General features: G+C 58.6%; 1 protein-coding gene across 1 annotated transcript in view; it reads left to right on the top strand.

The window, feature by feature from the left end:
* Nucleotides 1-26,501, top strand: part of ADAMTS7 (ADAM metallopeptidase with thrombospondin type 1 motif, 7) — a 61,177-nt gene extending 34,676 nt beyond the window's left edge. Inside the window, exons 10-25 of the mRNA XM_011938442.1 lie at nucleotides 8,366-8,510; nucleotides 9,111-9,203; nucleotides 9,625-9,770; nucleotides 11,147-11,316; nucleotides 11,645-11,778; nucleotides 12,697-12,817; nucleotides 14,058-14,302; nucleotides 14,602-14,743; nucleotides 17,510-17,636; nucleotides 18,160-18,373; nucleotides 18,664-20,070; nucleotides 21,008-21,160; nucleotides 21,615-21,788; nucleotides 21,869-22,015; nucleotides 23,176-23,338; nucleotides 26,127-26,501. Of these exons, the coding sequence (XP_011793832.1) occupies nucleotides 8,366-8,510; nucleotides 9,111-9,203; nucleotides 9,625-9,770; nucleotides 11,147-11,316; nucleotides 11,645-11,778; nucleotides 12,697-12,817; nucleotides 14,058-14,302; nucleotides 14,602-14,743; nucleotides 17,510-17,636; nucleotides 18,160-18,373; nucleotides 18,664-20,070; nucleotides 21,008-21,160; nucleotides 21,615-21,788; nucleotides 21,869-22,015; nucleotides 23,176-23,338; nucleotides 26,127-26,284 (3,739 nt within the window). The 3' untranslated portion in view covers nucleotides 26,285-26,501. The remainder of the gene's footprint in view (nucleotides 1-8,365; nucleotides 8,511-9,110; nucleotides 9,204-9,624; nucleotides 9,771-11,146; nucleotides 11,317-11,644; nucleotides 11,779-12,696; nucleotides 12,818-14,057; nucleotides 14,303-14,601; nucleotides 14,744-17,509; nucleotides 17,637-18,159; nucleotides 18,374-18,663; nucleotides 20,071-21,007; nucleotides 21,161-21,614; nucleotides 21,789-21,868; nucleotides 22,016-23,175; nucleotides 23,339-26,126) is intronic.
* Nucleotides 26,502-27,934: the final 1,433 nt, after the last annotated feature.

Raw genomic sequence — 27,934 nt, forward strand, 5'->3', positions numbered from 1 at the left:
AAAAAAAAAGAAGAAGATTGCAACAGCAGAGCATTGTACACCTGCCCCACTTCTCCCCACCCTCTATTGCTTTTTTCTAGGCAACCACCTTCAAACTTAACACTTTTAGCTTTTTCTTGTATTTACTTTTCTATTTCCAAAAAGCATTGCTAGACTCTCATGTATTGATTTTCCAGTTTAGATATTATCTGGAAGGTTGGGATTTAGCACCATTGCATCACTTCCTGTACATACATTTGTCTCCTCACCTTTCATCCCAATTTAGTGTTAACATATTTGGATTAAGTCCATATTCCACATTTTCATTATTATGGCTATAAATCTTGATGGCTGAACTAAGTGTTGTAATAAGACGGCATTTCTTTCTTTCTTTCTTTCTTTTTTTTTTTTTTGAGAGAGAGTCTCACTCTGTTGCCCTGGCTGGAGTACAGTGGTGCAATCTCGGCTCACTGCAGTCTCTGCCTCCCAGGTTCAAGCGATTCTCATGCCTCAGCCTCCCGAGTAGCTGGAATTACAGGCACCTGCTACCCCCACCCAGCTAATGTTTGTATTTTTAGTAGAGACGGGGTTTCCATGTTGGCCAGGTTGGTCTCAAACTCCTGACCTCAAGTGATTTGCCACCTTGGCCTCCCAAAGTGCTGGGATTACAGGCATGAGCCACCGCGCCCCATCCAGATGGCATTTCTTTTTAAGAACAAGTTTTTTAATTGCTTGGTTTTCGTTGCTTTTCCAGGCCTTCCAGCTCCTTTAACAGTTTTATAAGATGTCTCTTAATCCAGTTTTCCCAAAGGTAATCCCTACCATATAATCCAGCAGTTCCCTTCTTTCTTGGACCCTCCTCCTTGTCCCTCACATCTGATTGGTATTTTGATTTGATGTCAACTTCTGGGTTGGAAGTGACTCTTCTTCAGAATGTTGAAGGCATTTTTCTGTTGTCTTCTAGTTTCCAACATTGCTCTGAAGAGGTCCCATCCCATTCTGATTTGAATGTGACCTTTTAAAAAATCTGGAAGCTTTTAGGACTCTCTCTCTTTCTCTCTCTCTTTTTGGTGATTTTAAATTTTACAATATATGCCTTGGTCTATTTTAATTTGAGGGAGCACTCATTGGAGTGTTTTAATCTAGAAACTTGTGACCTTCAGTTCTTGAACTGTTGTTGTATTATTCATTTGATAACTTTCTTACATTTTCTCTTTCTGGAACCCTTCATATGCAGCTATTTTCTTGTTTTCCTATTTTTAAACATTTTACACTTTTTCATCTCTTTCTATTTTCTTTTCCTTTGTATCATCCCTCCTCTCTCTCTCTCTCTCTCTCTCTCTCTCTCAGTCTTGCTTTGTTGCCCAGGCTACAGTGCCACAATCATGGCTCACTGCAGCCTCGAGCTCCCAGCCACAAATGATCCTCCTACCTCAGCATTCCGAGTAGCTGGGACAACAGGTGTGTGCCACCACACCCAGCTAATTTTTTAATTTTTACTTTTTTCTAGAGATGGGGTTTTGCCATGTTGCTCAGGCTGGGCTTGAACTCCTGGACTCCTCCTTCAGCCTCCTAAAGTTCTGGGATTACAGACGTGAGCCAGCGTGCCCGGCCATCTCTTTCTGTTTTCTAGGAGGCATCTGATTTATCTTTACTTTACAATCTTTCTACTAAATTTTTCATTTTCTTCATTGTACTTTTAATTTCTTAAACTTTCTCATTCACTAAATACACATTGTGTGTCTCATATCTGAAATACTTGGGACCAAAAGTGTTTTAGATTTTGGATTTTTTTTTTAAATTTTGGAGTATTTGCATTATATTTAGCAGTTCAGAATCCCCAGTCTGAAAGTCCAAAATCTGAAGTGCTCCAAAGAGCATTTCCTCTGAGCATCATGTTAGTGCTCAAAAGTTTTGGATTTTGGAGCATTTGGATTTTGGGATTGGACATGCTCAACCTGTGCACCTTCTTTTTTTTTTGAGACAGAGTCTCGCTCTGTCGCCCAGGCTGGAGTGCAGTGGCTGGATCTCGGCTCACTGCAAGCTCCGCCTCCCGGGTTTACGCCATTCTCCTGCCTCAGCCTCCCGAGTAGCTGGGACTACAGGCGCCCGCCACCTCGCCCGGCTAGTTTCTTTGTATTTTTTAGTAGAGACGGGGTTTCACAGTGTTAGCCAGGATGGTCTCGATCTCCTGACCTCGTGATCCGCCCGTCTCGGCCTCCCAAAGTGCTGGGATTACAGGCTTGAGCCATCGCGCCCGGCCTTGTGCACCTTTTGATCCTATTCTTGTTTCATGGGTACAGTAGGTTCTCTTATCTCTGTGAGGTTATTACTTACATGGATTTGACTTTTTTCTTCTGTTCCCTGAAATGTTTTTCTTTCCTTTGGGTTATTTTTTTAAAAATATTTGTTTCATGTTAACAGTTTTCTTGGCCAGGCACAGTGGCTCACGCCTGTAATTCCAGCACTTTGGGAGGCCGAGGCAGGCAGATCTCTTGAGGTCAGGAGTTTGAGACCAGCCTGGCCAACATGGTGAAACCCTGTCTCTACTAAAACAAATATAAAAAATTAGCCGGGCACGGTGACTGGTGCCTGTAATCGCAGCTACTCAGGAGGCTGAGGCAGGAGAATTGCTTGAACCCGGGAGACGGAGGCTGCAGTGACTGAGATTGCACCACTGTACTCCAACCTTGGCAACAGAGAGAGACTCTCAAAAAAAAAAGGGTTTCTTAAAATGCATTGTCTGTATTTCCTATATAGCAAGGAGATGCAGATACTAACTGTTCAGTTTGTGGACTTGGGCAGGACTTTTCCAAGTCACTGCAGAAGGACTGGTTTGGATAGGGCTGTTTTGGGGAGATACTCTAATGTCAGTATCTGAGGTCATTTTTCTGAGTGATTCAGTTGCCCAAGCGGAATCTTCTAGACTTTTCCTGGGAGAGTGTATGTCTGGCTGCAGCATTCCGGCATCCAAGTGAGGAAGGGGCTTGGCATGTTTCTTACCCTTTGATGTGTAGACTTTTGCTTGTTCTCTTTTCTCTGTAGGTCCTTCTGCCTTGGACCTTCATCTATGCCCAGTGTTGCTGGGCCAGAGCCTCTTGGTTCACCCTCTCCAGGGAGTGATCCCCGGCCCTCTGCTGGGTGGCAGGTGACAGTCACTTGGCTACTCAGGGTTGGGGAGGGGATCTAGGGTCTGATCAGTTCTTACAGACTTTCAGCCCTACTGTCTTCAGCCCTCCTGGCCCTAAGGCCCTGAGGGGTCCCTGGCAACTCAATTCCTGAGCCTTTCTGGGCTTCTGCTTCTGAGTGGTTCCTCCCTGCAGGCATTTGACTCTCAGCTTTCATCACTCTACCAAGTCAGCTACTGGCCGGCCATCTGCTTCCCAGCTTCCAGAATCTTGTTGACATCCCTCATTACCCATCAGCACCTCTTATGGATTTATGCTGTGGTCATTTCCTCTACTGTCATCAGAGTGGAGTTTTGGAAGGGAGCAGCGATAAATCTGTCTACTCAATGTGCCATGTTTTTCTAGAAGTCCACTCACTGTGGGGTTTAAGCAGGGATGTGACCAGGTCCATTAGGGATGTTAGAGCAAGGATGCTGGCCTCCAGTGGTAGAGGGATTACTGGGGTGGGGAGTGGGATTGGAAGCAGAGAAGAGTTTTGTTTGGTGGTTAAGGACCTAGACTGGCTGGGCACGGTGGCCTGTAATCCCAGCACTTTGGGAGACGGAGGTGGGCAGATCCCTTGAGGTCAGGAGTTTGAGACCAGCCTGGCCAACATGGTGAAACCTTGTCTCTACTAAAAATACAAAAATCAGCTGGGTGTGGTGGTGCACGCCTATAATCCCAGCTACTCGGGAGGCTGAGGCAGGAGAATTGCTTGAACCTGGGAGGTGGAGATTGCAGTGAGCTGAGATCACGCCACTGCAGTTCAGCTTGGGTGACAGAGTAAGACTCTGTCTTGTGGGGGAAAATAAAAGAACCGACTGTGGCCCAGGCTTCTACCTGTGTTGGCAGACAAGTTATGTTTATCCCTTAAGCCTCAATAAATGGACATCATGATGGGACTGCCTTGTGCATGTGATATGAGGAATAAGTGAGAAAACACGTACAGTGCTGAGCACCGCGCCTGCCACGCAGTAAGCATTTCACACACGCTCACTACTATTCCTTCCACTGTTACCAAGTGATAGATGGGATGGACTTGAACCAGGCAAGTGGCCTGAAGGTGGAGAGGAGGGTGTCTCTCCATCCCCAGAGAGAGGCAGAGAATGAGAGAATGGCTTCAGAAAATCAGAATAGTAGCTGCCGCCACAGCACCCCCAGGGCTTGTTCCCAGCTGCCCCCACCCAGGGTGCCGCCCAACACCCTGGCTCTAGGACAGACAGACAGACAAGTCTCTGTCCTCATTCAGCTGCTGGCATGCTTGAGGGACTTGGCTCGGGGCCTGGGGTGAGGAGGGGAGGACAGGGTGAGAGTCAGAGCCAGCCGTGGCCTCCCAGAGCCTTGGCACTGGAGTGAGCCAGACAGAAGCAGAGCAATCCATGCCTCACCAGTGGAAGGGTGTTTGGGAAGAAGAAGAACCCCATCTTCCCAAGGTCCTTTCACACTTTCACCTTTGCATCCTGGGAGTCAGGCAGCAGGGCCCTCCCAAGGCCCAGGAGATGGAAGGAAGAGGGTGTGCGGAGGTGGGGAGGGTGGCAGCAGCCTGTCTCCTAGCCTGCAGCCTTTGGTCTCCTTGCTGGGGGTGGGACAGGAGAGAGAGGATGGGCCCCACCCAAGCCGGTTGGGGGACAGAATGAGTGAGATTCACCGAAGTGCCAAATGGTCAGGCAGTGTTTCCAGGACTTGGGGGCATCTCAGAGGCACTCACAGACAACCCCCTCATCCTGGCTGGTCCTGAAGCCCTTTGGCTTCCTGCGCGCAGATGCTTATCCAGCCAGGTAGACCCACAGGGCTGAATTCAGACTCGTTCTTGCTGTGTCCACAGACTCCATGTCCATCAGGCCCTGAGTGTGGGGACCGTGGTAAAGGAGACAGACCTCCAGGTGCCTGTCCTGCAGGTCCTCACACCAGGGGGAGATGGACAGATGACACTTGGGGATGATTGGCAATGAGGCACGCAGTCCTCGTGGGCTGTAGGACTGGGGAGAGGGGCACCAAGCCCTCCTGGGGTCAGGAACAGTGACTCGGAGAAGGAGCCTGCCCTCTAAAGGCTGACTTTCACCCCGAGGAAGAAGGGTGCCAAGTGGAGGGCAGGTTGGGCAGAGGCCGGGGCCATGCGAGTGTAGGGTGGGGCAGAAGAACCCTGAGGAGGTGGCGGGGAGGGGGTGCTGGAGGGTAGCATCTGGAGCTTGTCCAAGAGGGTTGACCTGAAGAACTCTAAGATCCTTTCTGGGCTGACAGGTGCTTTAAGGGACCCTGGGCAGAGGTCACAGCATTTCATTGGTGTCAACTTGGACTTGGGTGGGAGAAGGGGAGGCCCTGGTCCCTGCTTTCCTCGAAGCCAGCATTTCTACAGGGAGAGAGACAGGCTGGGTCACATGTGGGGTCTTTCCCTTCACCCCATGGACCCCCCATTCAGTGACTCCATGACCAGATCCCAGGGGTGGCCAGGGGAGTGGGCCCACAGGTCTCTCCTGTCAGTGGTGGGCAGCTCTTTGCAGTCTCGAGGTGAGAGTGAGGTTTCTGAGCAGAGTCACCTACTGTCTGCTCTGACCTCTTGTGGGACTGCCCAGCCCCGCTATAATTAGCTTAAGGAGGGGCGTGGAGGGGAAGGGCTGATGGGTTTGGGGATCCGGGTGTGTCGGCAGCGCAGAGGAGCTGGCGGTGAGCCTGCCAGAGGAAGGAAGGGCTGGCTGCCGGCCGCCTGTGTGATTTTTCCCAAGAAGACACTGCTATTTATACCCCTGTAGCCTGGGATCAGCTTCTTGCAGATGAGGAACTGAAGGCCCAAGGCCACACAGCAACTACAGCCAGGCAAAGAGTAGAACTTGGGTTTCTGACTCCCAAGACAGCACCTGGGCCTGATTCTGGCAGTGGATTCTGTGAGGGTCGCCTCATGCTCCCGACTTCTCCCACACACCCAGGGTGGGCTGAGAGGTTGTTGTGGCTTCAGCTGCCCAGCAACAGGCCCACAGGAGCCACACGAGCAACGAGTCAGCACTGGACCAGCCAGGAAACAGAAGGGCTGGGCTGTAGCCCAGGGACTGTTGGTGCCGGGATGAGGCGCATTGGACCCCTCAGCCACGGGGTCAGAGGACCCCCTGGCTGGGATGGGTGAGCCCCCAGTCTACCTCCTGGAGCCACAGAATGCTAGCGGGAAGGAGGGAGCCCAGGGCCAGCTGAGCCCACCACCCCCTGCTGACACTCTGCCCTGGGTGCAGGCCCAGGGAGACTCAGGGAGCCCCAAGCTACAGGAGCACTTGGGACACTCCTTCTCCCCGCTAGGCCTTGGCTGCCATGGTTTTGAACTTGTATTTGGGGTGAAGTATTTGAGGCCAGGCTCGTGGCTGAATGGGAGGAGCCCTGCACTGGGGGCAGCTTAGTGAGTAGACACAGCCTGGTGCAGGCAGCCTGGGCCTGGCTTCAGATCCTGGCCATCACGTCCCTCTTGTGTGACCCAGGGCAAGTGACGTATGGGCCCTGAGTGTATGAGGAGAGACGATGGTAGAGTCTGCCCGGGATGTTGTGAGGAGCAAGTGAGAGGGTATGCCCCCAGTACCCGGGACCAGCCTGGCACGTGGTCATCTTGGGCACTAGAACTGCATCCAGCAGCTGCTCATCTGCCAACGCCCGTGTTCGAGGGTCTGTTTCCAGCCAGCATGGGCAGTCTGGGTGATTCCAGGAGGATTCCAGGGTTCTCAGTAGAAGTCTGGTCACCTTGGCTTTCTTCCCTGCACCTCTGGGCAGAGCCAGGGGCCTGTCACTGGCCAGGGGACTTAGGAGACCACACAGACCACCCACCCCACCCTGGGTCTCCCAGCTGCCAGGCCCCCTCCTCTGAAATCTGGGTTTTGGGATTCCATGGTCTGATCTACCCTCCCAGCCTCTCTCCACACCTGCCTTCAGCGGTCTTGGCCCTGTTTCCAGACCCTTTCATGTTCTCCCAGCCTCTCCATATCTCGGAGTGTCTCTTTCTCTCCCTGCTGGACTCCAGGATCCATCACCTTTGCTCTTCTTCCCTGTGCAACCCCCCCGCCTGTCCCAGTCAGGACTGTATGCTCATCGTGTCCCTCTGGCCTGGCACCACCTACCCTGAGGCCACCCAGACTGGAGAACTGGAGGGTTTGTGCCTCCCCATCTCCCCTGCCTGGCTAGAGGCCCCAGGTCCCACGGGTCCTGCCTCCCTCCATTGCTTCTGCCCAAGCCGTGGCTGCCTGGGTCATTCCCAGTCCTGCATGTCTGCGTGGCTCAATTCTCCCCAGCCACTGCTGCCGCCAGAAGGCCCCAAACCTTCCTCCAGGACAGCAGTGAGCCATAGGTGGGGTGGCCAGCGGGTTAGGGCACTCCTGCTGCTAAGCCGTAGTGGTGCCCGCCTAAGGTCCAGCAGGGGCAGCAGGCTGGTCACCGATCCCAGAAGCAATAGTATGTCCAAGGGCTGTACAGAGTGAGGCAGAGGCAGAAGTGAGTGCCAGCTGGGCCTGGGCTGCCCTCCCCAGGCTCCCCACCTCTGTGCTCCCTGCCTTGTGGTGTTGTGTCTGGGCAGCCTTGTCTTCACCAGACTGCAGCAGCAGGAGTGTGTGGTGGACACACATAGTGCCTGCTCGTGTCTGCCAGTTTCCCTGCCACCACTGCCAGGGAATGCTGGCTGGAGGAAGACAGGAGTGGAGGCCGGAGGCCAGCCCTGTCAGGGGGTGGGGGGAACGGGACAGGCACAGCTGCCCTGGGCTCTCTCCCGGGGGTGGCTGCTTTCCAGACCTCGCCCTTCCACAGATGACCTGAGGTCTCTGCCTGGGCGGGGCCATCGGAGGCTCTGTTTTGTCAACTGTGATGTGATGTTCTCTGGATCCTTGTTGGGCCTGGCTCCAGGGTCTGGGCTCAGGGACGGAGGCTGCAGGGTCAGAGAGCAGCGCCACATGAGGGCTTGGCGGTCCAGGAGGCCTTCTGAGGGAAGGGCCCAGGCAACGTGTGCAGAGGGCTGGGATTGGGGTTGGGGTTGTTTAGCCAGCTGGAGCGCCCAGGAGGTGAGATGAGAGAGGCCGGGAGGGCCTGTGCTGCTGGCTGTGGTTGGAGGATCAGCTGAACCCAGCGGGGAGGCTGGAGTTTCCTACAGCTGTAGGGCTCTGTGCCCCTCCCACCTCTCCTCCCTTCCCGGCCCCACCGAGGCTTCTCCGATGGGTCTCACAGGCTACACCCCCTCCATCCTCCCGTCCCATCTCTAGCCGTGGGTGGGGCCTGTGCCTGGATGACCCTCCTGCCAAGGACATCATCGACTTCCCCTCGGTGCCGCCTGGCGTCCTCTATGATGTGAGCCACCAGTGCCGCCTCCAGTATGGGGCCTACTCTGCCTTCTGCGAGGACATGGATGTGAGTGGGGCCGGTGTGGGGGTGGGGCTGTGGGGACCCAGCAGGAGGGCTCAGGGGACAGCTCTCACCAGCCCGTGGATGCCAGCCTGGGAGTAACCTCACCTGGCCTGGGCTGCGCCCCCAAGTGATACTGTGAGACATCAAGTGGCCTGTGGAAGAGGCCAGGGATGGGCGGCCACAGACCCAGCTCTGATTTCTGGGTCAACCATGGACCAACTGTGACACTTCGGGCAAGTCCCTTAGCCTCTCTGGAGCTGGCTCATAAGAGGGAAAAGGGACCCCAGTGGGGAGGGTCTATTTATCTGGGAGAAGATTGCCTGAAGTGATCTTCTAATGGGAGTGTTTCCAGAGGAGGGGCTGGGCCGGGAGAGGTGGGGACAGCTGGGAACCGCTCTGAGCAGCGCGGCCCTGGGCACCCCACACCACCACATGGTCCGAGGAGGAAGGTGAGAGCAGGCACACAAGAAGGGACCTCTGGGGGTCTGTGGGCCCCTGCCATGTGGAGGGGTGCCTAGGGGACCCTTGGGGACAGGGAGGGTGCAGGGTGGGTGGCGGCACTGGGAGGGGGTAAGGGTATGGCCCATGCCCTCCTCCTTGCAGAATGTCTGCCACACACTCTGGTGCTCTGTGGGGACCACCTGTCACTCCAAGCTGGATGCAGCTGTGGACGGCACCCGGTGTGGGGAGAATAAGGTAAAGGATGTCCCCAGTCCCGGCGGTGGGTGTTGGAGAGGACAGACCTGCTGTGACCGGGCCCTGGGGTCAGCCCCGGCTCACAGTCTTGCTTGTGCTCCTAGCAGAGCCCCGCACTCTTTGCAGCCCAAGGCACCATCTGCAAAGTGGAGGCATTGGGGCCAGGGCTTGATTCCATGATTCCCCAGGGTGTCTTCAGCTGAGTCAGCACGTGGGCTGTTTTACTCCCTGCTCAGCTCCTCCCTGTGGCCTGGGTCACAGATGATTTTGATGATTGTGATGATTGTGAGGGGGTCTCCCTCACCTTCCATCCTTCCCCTCTGTGCCTTTTGTAGCCTTCCCACCCACCTTGTTCTCACTAGGGTGAGGATGACTGATAGGCTGGGGGGTGGGGTGGCTCTACCTCCATCTGTCACAGTAGTGGTGTCTCAATGGGGAGTGCGTACCCGTGGGCTTCCGGCCCGAGGCCGTGGATGGTGGCTGGTCTGGCTGGAGCGCCTGGTCCATCTGCTCGCGGAGCTGTGGCGTGGGCGTACAGAGCGCCGAGCGGCAGTGCACACAGCCTACGTGAGTGTGGGGCCCAGGGTGCCCTGGGCAATGGGACAGAGGGACCCAAGCAGTCAGCTGATTGCAGGGGCTTGGCTGTGTCCCAGCCCCTGGCTCTTAGAAGTGTCCTCATAATGGTCAGTCCGAGTGTCCAGGCCACCTTGAGTCACTTTCAAGGAGTGTTCTGGGGGCTGACAGGGTCCCTACTACTGACCCCTTTCCAGAGAGGGGGACACTGAGGCCCAGAGACTGGAGAGACTCATCAGAGGCCACATGGCAAAGCAGCTGCTGGCTGGAAGGAGGCAGGAGAGAGCAGTGGCAAAGAGCATGGGCCCTGGACCTTAGATGGCTCTGGGTTCGAATCCTCTGTTCACCCCTTCTCTGGGCCTCCGTTTCCTCGTCTATATAATAGCAGTGCCCATCCAGTAAAGTTGTAGTCGGGGGCAAATGCAGTTTATGCAGGCCAGGCCCTCAGTTTTGCAGCTCGTCTGTAGTGGGCACTCAGCGGGAGGGGCTTGGTGGCCTCAGAGGCACAACAAAGGTCTGAGATGAGACAGGGCAGCTTGGAGGAGGTGACAGCATTCAAGGGGTGGCCTGAGGTGAGGTGACTTCACCTCTCTGGGCCTCTGTTTCCCTGTCTAAACGGTGGGGTGTGAAGATCTGGTGAGATGCAGAGGCCAGTGGCACTGAAGATCGAGGCTACCTGGCTGATTTTCACTTCAGGAGGCCACCCGGGTCAGGCATGGGGTTCACAGCCAGCCCCACCCAGGACCCTGTGCTTACCCAAGACTGGCCTGTGGCCCTCCTGCCTCCTGGCCTCCAGGTCTGAGCTGGCTGGGGGCCAGCGACCCTGGCTTAGATGCAGAGGGTTTCAGGAGCTGTGCTCAGTCAGACCTCTCAGCTGGCTGGGGCCCTGGGCGCTTCCTTTAGACTCGGGCTAGGGGTACTGCCACCAGGAGGGAGGCCGAGGACTCAAGGGCTCGTTAGGATGCTGGTGTCATGGGCTGGAGACTCGGAGCAGTCCCTCTAGCCAGTGCCAGTCATGCCTGCAGCTTGTCCCAGCTTCTCAACAGCCCTCTGCAGAGGCAGCCCCAACCTCACTTTATACTGGAGGAAACTGAGGCCCAGAGGGTGGCTGAAGACTTGCCCCCAATCACACAGCAGGTTGGGGGCAGAGCTCAGGCTTCCTGCTGCCACCTCCCCGCAGGTCCTTACAAACAGGGAGGGTGTGTCTGGGCCAGAGGGTGGGCAGCCCAAGGGAGGAGAGCAGCGTGCACAAAGCTGGGCGGCAGGGATCTCAGGGTGTGGGTGCAAGAGGAAGCCGCTCGCTCTGGGCTGTGGCCATGCAGTAGTATTCACCAGTCCCTCACTGGGGCGCACCCCGGTCCTCCCCACAGGCCCAAATACAAAGGCAGATACTGTGTGGGTGAGCGGAAGCGCTTCCGCCTCTGCAACCTACAGGCCTGCCCCGCTGGCCGCCCCTCCTTCCGCCACGTCCAGTGCAGCCACTTTGACGCTATGCTGTACAAGGGCCAGCTGCACACATGGGTGCCCGTGGTCAATGACGGTAAGTGCTGCCTCCCATGGAGACACTGAGGCTCAGAGGGCTGGGGGTGTGTGTGTCCAAGGTTACCTTGTGATGTAAGCAGGAGGCCCAGTCTCCACCACAAGCCTGGGCTGCTTCCAATGTCCCCTGGGGCTGCTGCTCACCCCAGCTCTCCAGTCTGCAGCCTTGCAGATAGCTACCAGCCCAGCCGGAGCCTCCAGCATGTTGGTGTTGCTTGGGAGCCTCTAGCCTGCTACGGATGTGTGTCACAAAGGAGTCTTCCTCTTCCTGGTGGCCTCCACACTCCTGCCCCAGCTGTTGCTGATGGTTCTTCTACTTGGGCCCCCAGTGAACCCCTGCGAGCTGCACTGCCGGCCCTCGAATGAGTACTTTGCCGAGAAGCTGCGGGACGCTGTGGTCGATGGCACCCCCTGCTACCAGGTCCGGGCCAGCAGGGACCTCTGCATCAACGGCATCTGCAAGGTGTGCCTGGTTGGAAGAGGCTCTCCCAGCACTGGCTGCCCCCAGCCCCACTGGTGGGCCTCAGGTTCTCTCCTGGGTCCCTCCTGGTCCTCCTCAGGCCACCCTCCCCATGCTCTACCTTTGGGCTTCCCAGCCCCTACCCTCTATGACCTCTAAGGCAACGCCCCTACTATGCCTCCTGGCACTGGGGACCCCTCCCAGTCAGGCCTCGCCCCCTGCATCTCCTTGGATGCCTGCACCAGCACTGCCCCAACCAGGAAACCAAAGCCCAGACAGTGACTTGACCTCTTGCTGGCTGGCTGACCCTAGGCAGTGGTTTGCTCCCTGACAGAAGGGTTAACCCCTTCTGAAGTGGCCCAGGTGACAAGAAGGGCTCTGAGCCCAGAAGAATAGTGCTCAGTATTTGGTAACAATTTCTATTCTTATTTTTAATAACAACGATGGCCTCTCCTCTTTGCCTATGTCCCCAGCCACCAACTTGTCCCTGCTTCTTGCCCTCTAAGCCTCTGGGGTATCAAGGCCTGGGCTCCGAGGAGGACCAGCAGGGAGGTGCCAATCCAGAGTACCTTTGACATTGAAATTCCCTGCACGCGCTGGTCAGGGGCCTATGGTGCGTCAGATCCCCTGCCTGCCCGCGGCCTTTGCAGAACTTTTTCCTTCTCTTGTCTCATGTGATGCTCACGACATGCCTTTAAGCAAGGGGTGGGTCTCCCCATCTCACATCTGAGAAAACTGAGGCTCAGGGAGGTAGAGAAGTTCACCTGGGTCAGAGGCACAGCTGGGGTGGGGCAGGACCACAGAGAGGCCTCCTGACCCCCACTCCCAGCTTTCTCCTCCTGAGCCTGACTGGCCCCCGGGGCTGGGGCCACAGAGCGCTGGCCGCCAGCACCAGGAGCCTCCCCTCCTTGTGTGTTGCAGAACGTGGGCTGTGACTTTGAGATTGACTCCGGTGCTATGGAGGATCGCTGTGGTGTGTGCCACGGCAACGGCTCCACCTGCCACACCGTGAGCGGGACCTTCGAGGAGGCCGAGGGCCTGGGTATGGGGTGGGACCACTGTGGGGGAGGGGTGTGCTCTTCACCTGGTGGCCCCTTCCCCATATCCCCTGGGCCCCTGTCCTTGGCCTCGTGGTCCCCACCCAGCCTGGAGATGGCTAAGCAGGGAAGCCTTGCTGGGGTGGAATTCTTGCAGGAGTCAGGGGACCCCTAGCCCACGTGCAGAGACCTGTGCCCATGGGGTGTCCTCCTGTCCCAGAGACCCCAGGCAGGGCCAACCTGGCTTGTGTGTGGCCCCTGGGCCTTTCAAAGAATGGTAGTCTCCTCCTGAAGCTTCTGAGACCCCCAGCTCCATGCCCTCACCTCCGGTCTGTTTTGCACGCGTTGCTCAAATACTGACTGTGTGCTAGGTGATGGGGACATGCAGGCGAAGCGCTCAGTCCTGCAGGGGGCAGAAGCTTCTGGTGTGACCAGTGTAGTGGAGGGAGGGCCAGAGGGCTATGGGAGCACCGAGGAAGAAGGTCCTGGCCTGGGGAAGTCAGGGAAGGTTTCCTTTAGGAGGTGAAAGTTGAGCTGAATCATAAAAATCAGAAGAGATGGAAGTGGCCTTCCAAATAGAGGAAAGCGCTTGCGCCAAAGCCTGGAGGCAAGAAGAGAAGGCAGGACCAGCTATGGGGCCTTGAATGCCAGGCTGAGAAGCTTAGATTTCATCCCAGTGCAATGTGGTGGATAAAGCACTGGCCCTGGAGGCTGCTCATATCCCAGCAGGACGCTCATGCACGTTACTATCCCTGTCTGCCTCATTCTGCTCATCTGTAAAATGGGGACGACAATAGTACCTAGGCTATAGGGCCGTTACCCATGAACTTACACAAGTGCTGAGAGTAGTGCCTGGCATGTGACGGGTGTGACGGAAGTGAATGAATAAAAGCAGGCTGTGTGGGGATGAGGAGGGTGTCCCAGGAGAAAGGCCTGGGCACTTTGGTTTTTTTAGAAAGAGAATTAGTGTAGGGGATGGATCCAGTCTTATGATGAGACCAGTTTAGGTCCTCAAGAGAGGGGTGACGGGGCATGGCCACGGGGTCAGGACCTGTGGCACCTCTGTGAGGTTTTGGTGACCCACGGCACATCTGAGCAATTTTGGGAGCTCAGACTTTAAAGCTAATGGTGAAATCTTTGGCATCAGCAGGAGGAGGCAAGTGGGGAGAGAAGTGAGGGAAGCGGGTGGGGGATAAGCAACCTTCTCATCCCGGGCACAACCTACGCACAACCCTTGGCTGACAGGGTATGTGGACGTGGGGCTGATCCCAGCCGGCGCACGCGAGATCCGCATCCAGGAGGTGGCCGAGGCTGCCAACTTCCTGGCACTGCGGAGCGAGGACCCGGAGAAATACTTCCTCAACGGTGGCTGGACCATCCAGTGGAACGGGGACTACCAGGTGGCAGGGACCACCTTCACATACGCACGCAGGGGCAACTGGGAGAACCTCACGTCCCCGGGTCCCACCAACGAGCCTGTCTGGATCCAGGTGCCTGCCTCCTGAGGCCCAGGGTGGGGGAGCGGAGGCGCAGTCCCCAGGCCCAGCACCCCCGATGGCAGGTCTCGTCCTGGAGGAGTGAGCCCTGGGTCAGTCACAGAGCCTGGCTCTGAGCCAGGCCCTCCTGCTGTGGCCTCTACCTCGATTTTCTCATCTTTAAAATGGCCCAGTGGTGTAGCTGCAGTTCACAGAGGTGGCTGGGGTCGGCTCCTTTAGGACTGGGTGGATGGAGAAGACTGGGTGGATGGAGAAGATACCTCGTGCTCACAGGCTCCTGCCTGCCCACCCAGCTGCTGTTCCAGGAGAGCAACCCCGGGGTGCGCTACGAGTACACCATCCACAGGGAGGCAGGCGGCCATGGCGAGGCCCCGCCGCCCGAGTTCTCCTGGCACTATGGGCCCTGGACCACGTGCACAGTCACCTGCGGCAGAGGTGAGAAGTGGGGCAGGCACAGCCTCGCCAGCAGGGGCTTTGTCTCTGGGCAGGGACGCTGGCTTCAGCTTCCAGCTCACTGCTGGGCCACCATGGGTTTGGAAGTTGGCTTCTCTGAGCCTCAGTTCCCCATCTGTGAGATGAGGCTGGCAACTGCCCCGTGTCCCAGGCCCACTGGGAGGGTAAATGGATGAGGCAGGTGGGTGCTGGCTTGCGGCGCGTGCTCAGCGTGCTCCAGCTCTTGGCGTTCTCCCTCTAGCGGCCACAGCTCCCTCTCGATTGTGTCCTTGCTCAGCTTCGGCAGGTCTTGTGCCTGCATTTCTGCTGCGTCCTGGAGACCAGTCCAGTGGCCCCTCACCACCCTGACTTATTTCCCTGAACTATTTATAAAAAGTAGGGCAATTTCATTAACTCCGACTCTTCCTCCCCATATTTCCCTCAGTCTCCCCACATGCTCCTCAGTCCCCCCCTCTGTCTCTTTGTCTCCTCCCCACTGCTCCTCAGTCTCCTCTCTGCCCCTCCGTCTCCTCCCATACTTCTCAGTCTCCCCCCATGCCCCTCAGTCTCCCTCCTGCCCTCCAGTCCCACCCATGCCCCTCGGTCTTCCTCTCCGCCTGCTCAGTCTCCCCCACCGTTCCTCGGTCTCCCCACACCTCAGTCTCCCCTTTTGTCTCTTAGTCCTCCCTTTTCCCCTCGGTCTTCCCATCGTTGACACTCAGTGTCCTCAGGGTCTCATAATCGGGAATCTGAGATACAGACATTTGTGCATTCCTTAAAATGCTATTATGATGACAAAATGAAAATGGAGAACTTGGCAGATACCTTCCAAAGCTAGGAAACCCATGTTATCTAATACAGCTGTCTTTATTTATTTTATTTTATTTGAGATGGAGTCTCACCCTGTCGCCCAGACTGGAGCTCAATGGCACGATCTCGGCTCACGGCAGCCTCCACCTCCCAGGTTCCAGTGATTCTCCTGCCTCAGCCTCCTGAGTAGCTGGGATTTACAGGAACGCGCCACCATGCCTGGCTAATTTATATTGTTAGTAGAGATGGGGTTTCACCATGTTGGCCAGACTGGTCTTGAACTCCTGACCTCAGGTGATTTGCCCGCCTTGGCCTCCCATAGTGTTGGGAGGCGTGAGCCACTGCGCCTGGCCTAACACAGGTGTCTTTAATTGGACAAACGTGGAAACCAACACATACATTTGCAGCACTAGACATTTGGGGAATTGTCTTTCAGCAAATTGGCTGCTTCGCAGGTGGACCACTTGGGAGTGTCTGCAGAGGCAAGTGCCCCGTGGTGGCTGGAACAGACAGGGGTTCTTTGTCTCAGGCAGGAAGTCCCAGATGCACAGTCCAAGCTGGCGGGACCTGGAACTGACTGGCCGTCAGCCACACTGTCCTTGCCACAGCAGCCTCCCCTACACTCCTGCTTGTCACAGATGGTGTCCTCCCTTCCAGGGCTCTTACCGTGTACCGGGCAGGAAGAAGGAGAGGGGAAAGGGTTGACTCCCAGCAGGGGACTTGTGCCTTTTTCTCCCCAGCCAGGACTGTGTCCCAGACCCCCTAGTTGCAAGGGAGCGGCAGTGGGGTGTGTTTTCAGCAGGTCCCATTGCTGCCTTGAACAAAATCAGAATCTGTTGGTGAGGAAAGGGGGGATGGCTGTGGGACCGGCAGCTCAGGGGAGGGACAACTTACTCTCAGGACCACGGGGCAGGGGGTGGAGCAGAGAAGGCAGAGCCACCTGCAGAGGGGGTCCTGCGGCTGGGCCTCAACAGGCAGTATGGAAGTGAGTGTCCAAGGTGAGGAGCGTGGCTGTGCAAAGGCCCCAGGATGGGCAGTGTCAGATGGTGTGAAGGACAGGAGCAGTGCCAAGGCTAGTACGGGGGTGGAGAGCAGGGGCTGCCCCTTGATGCCCAATTTCTTGTCCAGATGTTCTCTGAGCCATTGGGAAGGGTGTGGATGGTGGGATGGTGTGTCGGTGGCCCCTGTACACACTGGGCCCTGAAGGCTCAGGCAGCGGCTCCTCCAGCCACAAGTTCTTCAATGAGGCTGACTTCATCCCAGGCCACCTGGCCCCACGCCGTTCACCCACCTCATCACCCAAGCCAGCCCCGGGAAGGAGTAGAGGGAGCTGGGCTTTCATTCTCTTCCCAAGGCTGAAGCCCCAGTCCCTGGTCACCCCTCACCCCAGTCTGGGCCAGCCTGGACACCTGTGGTCCTCCTCTTTGGGCCCCTGGATGTGGAAATAGGCCTCAGGGCAGGCTCAGTTTCCTTGAGGGGAGGGTGGCAGGAGCCATGGCTGGGTTTGCGTGCTAGCAGCAGCTGGCATGGATTGAGCTCTTAGGATGTGCCAGGCGTGGGCCGAGCCTGCACATGCAAGAACACACACAGTCCTCCCTCCAGGGCTTGGAGGAGGCAGGATTTTTGCTCCCACTTCACAGAGGAGGACGCTGAGGTTCAGAGAGGCCAAATGAGTTGTCCAGGGTTTCAGCTAGGATGCAGAGGGTCGAGTCACCAAAAATCTATTAATCCTCCACTCTCTGCCACCCCTCCAGGGGCAGCCAGAGGGGAGGCTACATAAGAGAGAGGGGGTGAGTGAGAACCAGGAGGACAGCGAGGAGGTAACGGTGGAGGTCTGCCTTCATCTTGACATGGGCAGTAAGGCGCTGTTCTGGGAGGGTTCTGGCAGAAAGGGTGTCTTTGGGTCTTGGGCGGTGGGCACCTGGGTGCCAGTCCCAGGCTGAGCCCCATGGCCCCCAGGTGTGCAGAGGCAGAGTGTGTACTGCTCGGAGCGGCAGGCAGGGCCCGTGGACGAGGAGCACTGTGACCCCCTGGGCCGGCCCGATGACCGCCAGAGGAAGTGCAGCGAGCAGCCCTGCCCTGCCAGGTAAGCCCGCCCCACTCCCCCACCAACTCCCCACCCCTAGGTTCTTGAGTCTGCCACAGGCCCCTACATCTGGGTCCCCAGAGGCCCTGGGGAGGGGCAGAGGGAGCCAGGCTTTCATTCTCTTCCCAAGGCTGAAACCCCAGCCCCCGGTCTCCCCTCACCCCAACCTGAGCCAGCCTGGACACCTGTGGTCCTCCTCTTTGGGTCCCTGGATGGGGAAATAGGCCTCAGATCAGTTTCCTGAGGGAAGTTTCCCTGAGGGGAGGGTGGCAGGAACGGAGGGGCTGTGCCATGTCATCAGGCTCAGTTTCCCTGAGGGGAGGGTGGCAGGAATGGAGGAGCTGTGCCATGTCACCAGGACATTTACCTGGGCTTGGAGCTCTGGAGAATCATCCACTGGCCTCAGTCCCCGCTCTGCCCAAACCCTGAGGGCCTGGAAGCCCAGCCTGGCCCTCCCTGCTGGTGAGCCTGCCGGTGCCACCCATCTGATGCCATGCTGATGCCACCTGTGTGCCCTCACCAGGTGGTGGGCAGGTGAGTGGCAGCTGTGCTCCAGTTCCTGTGGGCCTTGGGGCCTCTCCCAGCGGGCCGTGCTCTGCATCCGCAGTGTGGGGCTGGATGAGCAGAGTGCCCTGGAGCCCCCCGCCTGTGAACACCTTCCCCGGCCCCCTACTGAAACCCCTTGCAACCGCCATGTGCCCTGTCCGGCCACCTGGGCTGTGGGGAACTGGTCTCAGGTGAGTGTGGGATGGGAGGGGGCCCGCCTCCAGCTCCACCCTTGGTCTTCGGCTACAGATAGGCAGACAGCCTTCCTGGAGCCTTCGTGGGTGGGAGGGAGCCTGGGCATTCCAGGGTCCAGCCCCTGACTCTAAAGCCTCAGGGATCAGGAAGCCCCTGGCAAGCATGTCCACAGCCATGGCCTTGAGCTGGACAGGGCCAGAGAGGGCTGGCTGGGATCTCTGCCACTCTGACATCAGGCAGTGGACAGGTTACCCAGTCATGCCCCTCACCCTGGCTTCCCCTGCAGTGCTCAGTGACGTGTGGGGAGGGCACTCAGCACCGAAATGTCCTCTGCACCAATGACACTGGTGTCCCCTGTGACGAGGCCCAGCAGCCAGCCAGCCAAGTCACCTGCTCTCTGCCACCCTGTCAGTGGCCCCTGGACACACTGGGCCCTGAAGGCTCAGGTAGCGGCTCTTCCAGCCACGAGCTCTTCAATGAGGCCGACTTCATCCCACGCCACCTGGCCCCACGCCCTTCACCCGTCTCATCACCCAAGCCAGCCACCATGGGCAACGCCATTGAGGAGGAGGCCCTAGAGCTGGACCTGCTGGGGCCCGTGTTTGTGGATGACTTCTACTATGACTACAATTTCATCAACTTCCATGAGGATCTGTCCTATGGGCCCTCTGAGGGGCCTGATCTAGACCTGGTGGAGACAGGGGATCAGACGCCCCCACCACACAGTGGTCCTGCTGTGCCCTCCACAGGTAGCCCTGTGCCTGCCACAGAGCCTCCTGCAGCCAAGGAGGAGGGGGCACCGGCACCTTGGTCCCCTAGCCCTTGGCCCAGCCAGGCCGGCAGCTCCCCACTCCCACCTTCAGAGCAGACTCCTGGGAACTCTTTGATCAATTTCCTGCCTGAGGAAGACGCCCCCATAGGGGCCCCAGACCTTGGGCTCCCCAGCCTGCCCTGGCCCAGGGTTTCCATTGATGGCCTACAGACGCCTGCTGCCCCTGAGAGCCAAAATGACTTCCCAGTTGGCAAGGACAGCCAGAGCCAGCTGCCCCCTCCATGGAGGGACAGGACCAATGAGGTTTTCAAGGATGATGAGGAACCCGAGGGCCGCGGAGCACCCCACCCACCTCTGAGACCCAGCCCCACGCTGCCCCCTTTGTCCTCTGTCGGCAGCACCCACTCCTCTCCTAGTCCTGACGTGATGGAGCTATGGACAGGAGGGACTGTGGCCTGGGAGCCAGCTCTGGAGGGTGGCCTGGGGCCTGTGGACAGTGAACTGTGGCCCACTGTTGGGGTGGCTCCTCCCCCTCCTCCCCCCATAGCCCATCTGCCAGAGATGAAGGGCAGGGACAACCCCCTGGAGCCGAGGACTCCCACCTTCCCAACCCCAGGACCAGGCTCATGGGACGTGCAGACTGTGGCAGTGTGGGGGACCTTCCTCCCCACAACCCTGACTGGCCTCGGGCACACACCTGAGCCTGCCCTGAACCCAGGACCCAAGGGCCAGCCTGAGTCCCTCAGCCCTGAGGTGCCCCTGAGCTCTAGGCTGCTGTCCACGCCAGCTTGGGACAGCCCCGCCAACAGCCACAGAACCCCTGAGACCCAGCCGCTGGCTCCCAGCCTGGCTGAAGCAGTCTCCCCTGCGGACCTGTTGGCTGTCAGGAACGCTAGCTGGCAAGCGGGAAACTGGAGCCAGGCAAGTGGTGCGGGCTGGGTGGGCTGGGAGTTTGCGGGGGACCTTGGTGACTGTTTCCTCATCTGAAAATGAGCAGAGTGGGACACAGGTGTCATCTGTCTCGCCTCTCTTGGGGCAGGAGTTCCCAGGATTAGGGGAATGAGGGGACCCCGGAGCCCACTTCTGGGCAGCAAAGGGGGCCTCAGGGAAGGCAGGGGCAGGCACGCTCTGGCAGCACAGCACACCCCAGGATGGAGCTGGCTCAGACACTGTGCAGTGGGGAGGGTCCCCACATGGCTGCCAGGCCCAGTCCTGCCCAGCAGGCAGCAGCTTCCCTGAGGCTCGGCCTGGCTCCTCCAGGCTGGGCTCAGCCCACTGCCACCTGGCTCTGCCCTGAGTGACTCCACCCTCCTTTGACAGTGACCTGCAGGCATCTGAGCTGCCTGAAAGAAGCTGACTAGTGCCCTCTCCCTGGGTCCCCAGATGGTCACTGCAGGAGAAGCAAGCTTCTGTTCAGATCCCTAATTTGGGGGTGGGAAGGGGCAGGCTGAGGCCCACAGGGCTTGTTTTGCGCATCGATACCCAGCGATTTGGCTGCTGGTCCCAGGACCCAGCCTTCCTTCCCTGGTGCCTCTGGGAAGCGACGAGGCTGGTCAGGACAGCTGGTCAGGGGTGCCCACAGGGTCCCCTCCCCCACCTCTGCACCAATGACACTGGAACACAGGCCCTTTGTCCCATGTGAGTGGGGACGGTTGGTTGCTGGGGGGATTTGACTTTTCATTCTCACGGTCTTCCTGGGAGATGGGTGGAGGAGCCTATTTTGCAAATAAGGAAACTGAGGCCCAGAAGAGGGCCCCTGTCTTGCTGAGGTCTCACTAGGCTAGGTAGGTAGTTTCCTGGCTGTAGAGGCCTGGCGGGGATGGGATCTGCCTGGCTTTCACCGGTCTGTGCCCTGCAGTGCTCCACCACCTGTGGCCTGGGTGCCGTCTGGAGGCCGGTGCGCTGTAGCTCTGGCCGGGATGAGGACTGCGCCCCTGCTGGCCGGCCCCAGCCTGCTCGCCGCTGCCACCTGCGGCCCTGTGCCACCTGGCACTCAGGCAACTGGAGTAAGGTGCGTGAGGATGGAGCCAGGACAGGCATTCCCAGGGCATGGGTTGGAGCCCTGGTTCCCCACGGCCTGTGTTCCAAAAGCAGCAGGACAGGGGAGGGCTCCAGGCTGCACGTCTCTGCCCCCGATCACACCGGATTCCGAATCTCTTGGGAGTCTTCTCATCTTTGTCTGGCTTGGCCTGTCTCCTTTCCTCTGTATTTTCGACCCCATCTGGACTTGTCTTTCACCAGCTTGCCTTTGTTCCTCCCCTTCTTTGTCTGTCCCAGCCCCTGTCAGCCCCTGGCCATGCCACCTTTTGCCTGGGTCCTGCCAGCCTTGCCTCTCTCTGGGGCTTTTCAGGGACTTGCCCGGGGCTGGGGCCTGGGCCTGATGCCTTTCCTGCCACACGCCTCATGGGGTCGCGCCTGTGGGCCTGCACATGGCAATGTGTTCCCACACGTCTCTCGGTCCCCAGTGCTCCCGCAGCTGCGGCGGAGGTTCCTCAGTGCGGGACGTGCAGTGTGTGGACACACGGGACCTGCGGCTGCTGCGGCCCTTCCATTGTCAGCCCGGGCCTGCCAAGCCACCTGCGCACAGGCCCTGCGGGGCCCAGCCCTGCCTCAGCTGGTACACCTCTTCCTGGAGGGAGGTGAGGCCTGGGGTTTCAGTTGGGGGGAGGGGACGCCCTCAGATGCTGGCTGTGCCCTGACTCCTTCCCTGCCCACCCAGTGCTCCGAGGCCTGTGGAGGTGGTGAGCAGCAGCGTCTGGTGACCTGTCCAGAGCCAGGCCTCTGCGAGGAGGCGCTGAGACCCAACACCACACGGCCCTGCAATACCCACCCCTGCACACAGTGGGTGGTGGGGCCCTGGGGCCAGGTGAGCCGGGCTGCGTGGAGGAGCAGGGAGCAAGTTTGTGATGGCGCCTGGTCAGTCCTGGGTTGGGTGAAGGATCTTTTGAGTGTGTGCTGTGAGCCAGGCTCTCTGTGGCCCCTGCGCATGCAGCAGTGATTGGACGAGGCCCTGCCCCGCTGATGCTCACGCCTGCCAGGGAGAAACAGACAAGGAAAGGGCACTTGTGCTGTGATGTCAGGGAAGGCCTTCCAAGGAAGGGTCTGGGGTTGAGACCCGAGGGAGGAGTCAGTGATGCCAAGGACAGGGATCAAGGGGACAGCAGGTGTGAAGTCTGAGGCAGGAATGATGAGCTTGGGGGTATCAGGGAGCCCAGCAAAGGCCAGCGGCAGAAGGGGGCAGAAGAGGGGCCTCAGATGGGCAGGACACCTTCTGCTGGGCCTGTTTGGAACTTGGGTTCAGGTGTCTCAGATTTGGGCCCTGAACTGGGTCCTCGAGTCAGCTGGGCCGGCGTTTGAGTCTTTGTCCCACTGGCTGCTGAGTGACTCTGGGCAGGTTACTTTGCTTTGCTGGGTCACTGTTTTTTCATCTGTAAAATTGGGACAGCTTGGGAGAGGAGGGTTGTGAAGATTAAATGAACGAACACAACAAAGCACAGGGCTGGGCACAGCACGACACTGGCACAGACTCAGCACATGTTTAGGGCTTTCAGACCCACACCTGATAACAACGAAACCTGGTGGGCTGGGCCCCGGCTGTGAAACCTGTCTCCTCCCCTCATGCCCATGGACTGCGGCAGGTCCTCTGCCCTGTCCCTCGGGCACAGCGGTGTCTCGCCCACATCTCTGCCCACTGCTACATCAGGGCTCCATCCCGGGGCCCCTGCCCAGGCCTCTCAGGCATGTCCCGTGTGAGGGGCTCACTGCCCAGGAACCCCGAGGGCTGTCCCACTGTTCTCATGCCCCTCCCCTCTGCAGGAGCTGATCCCACAAGTAAGAGTGGGGTTCCAGCACCAAGTGGGCTCTAGGAGTGGGACCAGGTCCTCCAGGAGGCACTGAGGGGGCGGCTGGGAGCAAGGGCAAGCCTGTCAGGTACAGGGTGCAGAGGTGGCTTCCCAGAGGAGGTGTCACTGTCCCCATTGCTAGGACTGGCCCCGGAGAAACTCATTCCTCCCCCACTCCCCCCAGTGCTCAGCCCCCTGTGGTGGTGGCGTCCAGCGGCGCCTGGTCAAGTGTGTCAACACCCAGACGGGGCTGCCAGAGGAAGACAGCGACCAGTGTGGTCATGAGGCCTGGCCTGAGAACTCCCGGCCGTGTGGCACAGAGGATTGTGAGCCCGTCGAGCTTCCCCGTGAGTCCCCTGACCCCAAGCTCTCTGCTGAAGTGAGGTGGGGCAGGGAGGGCAATGGGGAAATGGGGTTGTCAAACCATTGCGTCTGGGCTCAGGAGCCATGTGGCCACTGAAAATCCTGATGCCACAGGATGCCATGCTGGAGGCTGGGCTGTGCTGGGAGTCAGTCAAGGAGAGTCCCAGTCACACAACATCCCACAGGCAGCTGTCTGACCTCGGGGGAGTAGAGGGAGCAGCCCTGGCCCCTGATTTGCTGTGTGAACCTGGGTAAGCTCTTTCCCCTCTGGGTCTCAGTCTTCACAGTGAGACCAGGGATGTCCCTGAGGCTGTGTGAAAACTGGGCCTGGGTGAGTCCCTGTCCCCAGTCCTGGCCTGTCCATTCCCTGGCCAGAGGACTGCCTAGAGTGAGCAGTGGAGCCGCAGGAAGGGCCTCCCTTCCAGGATCCTGCTGATGAGCTAATGGGGTTTGAGGCAGGAAGGGCCTCCCTTCCAGGGTTCTGCTAATCCCAGTGGTGGGGGGTTTCCTGGCCAGCTGGGTCCTGGTGGAAGGGCCTGAGCTAGAGTTGGTTCTGCACAACCCCGCCGCTGCCTCCAACACACACACACACACACACACACACACACACACACACACACACACACACTCATACACTTCCTTCCTGCAGCCCCAGCTGCTCTCAGCAGTGCTGATGGCAGGAAACGTGGTGGCCCTGGAGTGTCACCTAGGCTCCCCTTGCTAGCTGTGTGGCCTTGGGCTCCATTTCCCTCTCAGGGCCTTCATGTGCTGAATAAAGGGGCTGCCAAGCCCCATCCTTGCATAAATGAAGTCTGGGCATGAAGGGCCTAGCACTGCGTGGGCATCGAGGGGATACTCAGGGAAAGCAACTTTTTCCCCTGTGCCAAAGTCACTGTCATCCCCAATTGCAAGGTCAGGGAGAGGGGCTGGGGCCAGCCCTGCCAGTCTAAGGAATCCAGAAGCTGTGGCGTGAGGAGCTGTGGCCCCTGTGCTATTGGCTGTCTGCTCCCTACCCCTAGGACAGAGTCCTCAGCCAGGGCCCTCAAGCTGGCATTCGGGGCCCCTGCAATCTCCCCGGTCTGCCTTCTCCCCTCGTTCAATACAGCCTTCTCTATTGCACTGGCTCCTGGGCAGCCTTCATTCAGGCTCAGAGCGGCCCCTGCCATGCCTCACTACCCTGCCTCTGGCAGGGGTGGCCTTCCTGCTTCAAACCGCATTACCTCAAGGCCCAGTGGCAGTGCCCCCACCCTGTCCTGCCTGCCCTCAGCATGCACCTAGCCAGCATCTCAGAGTGCTCCTGTGTGTCGCCTAAGCTGGGTGCTGGCACCATGTCTCTCACCTTCAGGGTTAGGGCTGGCCAGAGGGAGCAGGGTGGTTATGATCCCCGGGGATGAGGACCAGATGGGGCAGAGAACAGGAACTGAGGCACCTGGGGGCCTAGAACCAAGGACGGATGGCCCAGGAGGCTCTGGGCTTGCAAGGTGTCCCAGGGGTGGGTGTGAGTGAGCTGCAGGGAGTGGGCTATGGGGACTGGTTAGGTGGCTGAACTAGAAGCTGTCCTAAGTGAGGAGTTTTCTGCCACCAGTGAACAGTGGAGGGGCGGCTGGGAAGGTATCTTGGACTTCCAGACCTGGAATTCCCAGGATGTTTTGCTGGTCTGTGGGACAGTTGGCGGGACATGTGGAAAGCCGGGAAACCGGGGTGTGTGTGATCACTGCAATGACCCAGCATGGCCACATCCGTTTGCTGTGGAGGTGGGGTTGCCAGAGGAGGGAACCAAGGCCCAAGAGGTGAAGCAGCGTATCTGAGGTCACCCCGGGTGACCAGGATGTGGGCCTGCAGATGTACACTTTGGAGCTCTGCCTGGAGTTGGGGTGGAGGAGCCTGCCTGCTGCCTTGTGCCCTCTGCCGGGCCTGGAGGATGTCCCAGGGGCTGCTGCCCTCCTGCTCCTCCTCCCCAGGGAGGTCTGCTGGAGTAAGCAGGGCCCGGGCAACAGTTGGGGGCGGTCAGCAGTGGCAGTGGCATCAGGAGCAAGGCCAGGAGGCTGGAAACAAGCCACTTCCCAAAATAGCTCTGATAACCTGGGGCAGGAGGGCCCAGCCAAGCCTCAGCCCTGACAAGCACAGCCTGCAGCCGGCCTCCCTCCCCAGTGGGCCTGGGCTCAGTCCCTGGTTTCCGCTGACAGCCTGTAAGGCCCGCTCTCTCTAGGCTTTGTGGCCTACCTGAGAAGTGGGAGGCTGGTCTGGGAGATGGGACCCTGTGACCCAGAACCCGAGGCTGAGTACAGCCCCTGTGGCTGGAAGTGGTCACGGAGGCCTGGCAGGGCAGATGTACTGGGGCAGCGGAGAGTGGTGGGAGTTGGGGGACAGAGGCTGCTGCAGGCTGGCAGGAGGCCCTGGGACCGCAGTTCTGTGCCAGGATCTGTTGGGGAACACCAGGGGTGAGCAAGGATGGAGATGGGGTGGCAGGGAGTCGCCCTGGGCAGGCTCTTTCATGGGCATGTGAGGGCATCAGGGTGGGGTCTCAGGACCTTTCCTCCAGAAATCTCAGCCCAGCAGCGCCCGTTCTCGAGTCCTGGGGTTGGTCATGAGTAGGTGGGAGAGAGACAGCAACAGCTGGAGACCTGCAACTCCGGTTCGGGAGCCACTCCAAAAACCGAGGCTCTCTACTTGGTGGGAGCTGCTGGAGCCTCCTTAAGGTGGTTGGGGTGGGGAGCCAGGTTCTGGGTACCCTAAACCACTGGTTCTGATGCCTCTTTGCCCCCCCTCCAGGCTGTGAGCGGGACCGCCTATCCTTCGGGTTCTGTGAGAGGCTGCGCCTACTGGGCCACTGCCAGCTGCCAACCATCCGCATGCAGTGCTGCCGCTCGTGCTCTCCGCCCAGCTACGGCGCCCCCTCCCGGGGCCATCAGCGGGTTGCCCGCCGCTGACTGTGCCAGGATGCACAGACCAACTGACAGACCTCAGTGCCCACCACGGGCTGTGGCGGAGCTTCCACCCCCTGCGCCCTAATGGTGCTAACCCTCTCCCTACCCAGCGGCAGGCTGGGGACCTCCTCCCCATCAAAAAAGGTATTTTTTTTATTCTAACAGTTTGTGTAACATTTATTATGATTTTACATAAATGAGCATCTACCATTCCAAAGCACAGTGTGACTTCATCCTGGATTTGGGGAATTTTAAAAGTCAGAAACTCTTCCCCCAACCCCTCTGCCCAAATCTCCACCACGGCAACACCTTGGCAGGTGCGGCTTTTCATGTGCTCCTCTGGGGCAGATCTGCAGTGGGCAGAGCAGCAGTCGGGTCCATGAGAGCATGGCGTCTGGTGAGGCACAGAAGGCCTTGGAAGCTGGGGGCTGCTGCCCAGGGAGGCCTGTCAGCAGAGGGTGGGGTGCTGGGGGCAGGAAGGTCTTCTGGGCAGGGGCACAGCCTGGCCCTTACTTGCTGCCTGCCTCCAGCTCAGGCTCCCAGCCTCCCCTGGGGCCCCACTCTGTGGTCGTCAGAGACCTGTGCCACAGGGATTGGGCCCACCTTGTCACTTGCAGGGACTGCCCCATGGAGTGATGGGGACTGGGGCCCCCGGGGGCACCTCCCCGGCCCTGTTTGTTCTATCTGTTGACTCTTCTGCAAAAAGCAGGCAGAGAGGGGAAGAGCAGGGTGGCCAGCTGTGCACTACTGTGTCCCCACATGTCCCTTCATCTCTGTGCCCAGAGATAGGGCTGGGCTAATTGCCACTGCCTCGGGGTGGCCCCTTTCCCACCACCAGCCCCAGCAACAGGTTCCTACCATGCTGATCAATGGTCCAGCACCTGACACCTGCCTACCCACAGCCCCTTCCCCTCCCATAAAATCTAGTCCCATGGAGCCAGACAGTGGTGCCCACAGCAGGGAACAGATGGGCATGAATATGTTTTGAAAAGGATCCTGTCCTGGTCAGGGGCAGGAGGCTGGGGAAGGGGCAGGCACTGTCCGCCCAGGCCCAGGCCCAGGCCCAGCCCTGGAGCTGACCCTACCCTCTGTCTGTGAGCCTTGGACTCAGCTGTTGACAGTTTCTTCCTCAGCCCTCCCCCTGGAAGGTGTTACGCCCCTTCTCCAGGTGGGGACACTAAGGTTCAGAGAGGTCACCCTGCAGCCTACAGGGGTCACCTCTCACATTCTACTCTCCAGCATATGACATCCCTGGACGAAAGGCGAGTGTGGCCCTGGAGCCTGCATGTGGCAGCCACGGCCACTCAGGGCTGGGTGTATGCTGGGGATGGAGGAGACACCACTGAAAATCACTCCTGGCTGGGTGCATTGGCTCACGCCTGTAATCCCAGTGCTTTGGGAGGCTGAGGTGGGCGGATCACCTGAGGTCAGGAGTTTGAAACCAGCCTGGCCAGTGTTGCAAAACCCCGTCTCTGCTAAAAATACAAAAATTAGCCGAGTGCGGTGGTGGGCACCTGTAATCCCAGCTACTCAGGAGGCTGAGGAAGGAGAATCACTTGAACCCAGGTGGCGGAGGTTGCGGAGAGCTGAGATCGCGCCTTTACACTCCATCCTGGGCAACAGAGTGAGACTCCATCTCAAAAAAAAAAAAAA

Source organism: Colobus angolensis, unplaced genomic scaffold, assembly GCF_000951035.1.
Source record: "Colobus angolensis palliatus isolate OR3802 unplaced genomic scaffold, Cang.pa_1.0 Scaffold172, whole genome shotgun sequence".
NCBI lineage: Eukaryota > Metazoa > Chordata > Mammalia > Primates > Cercopithecidae > Colobus > Colobus angolensis.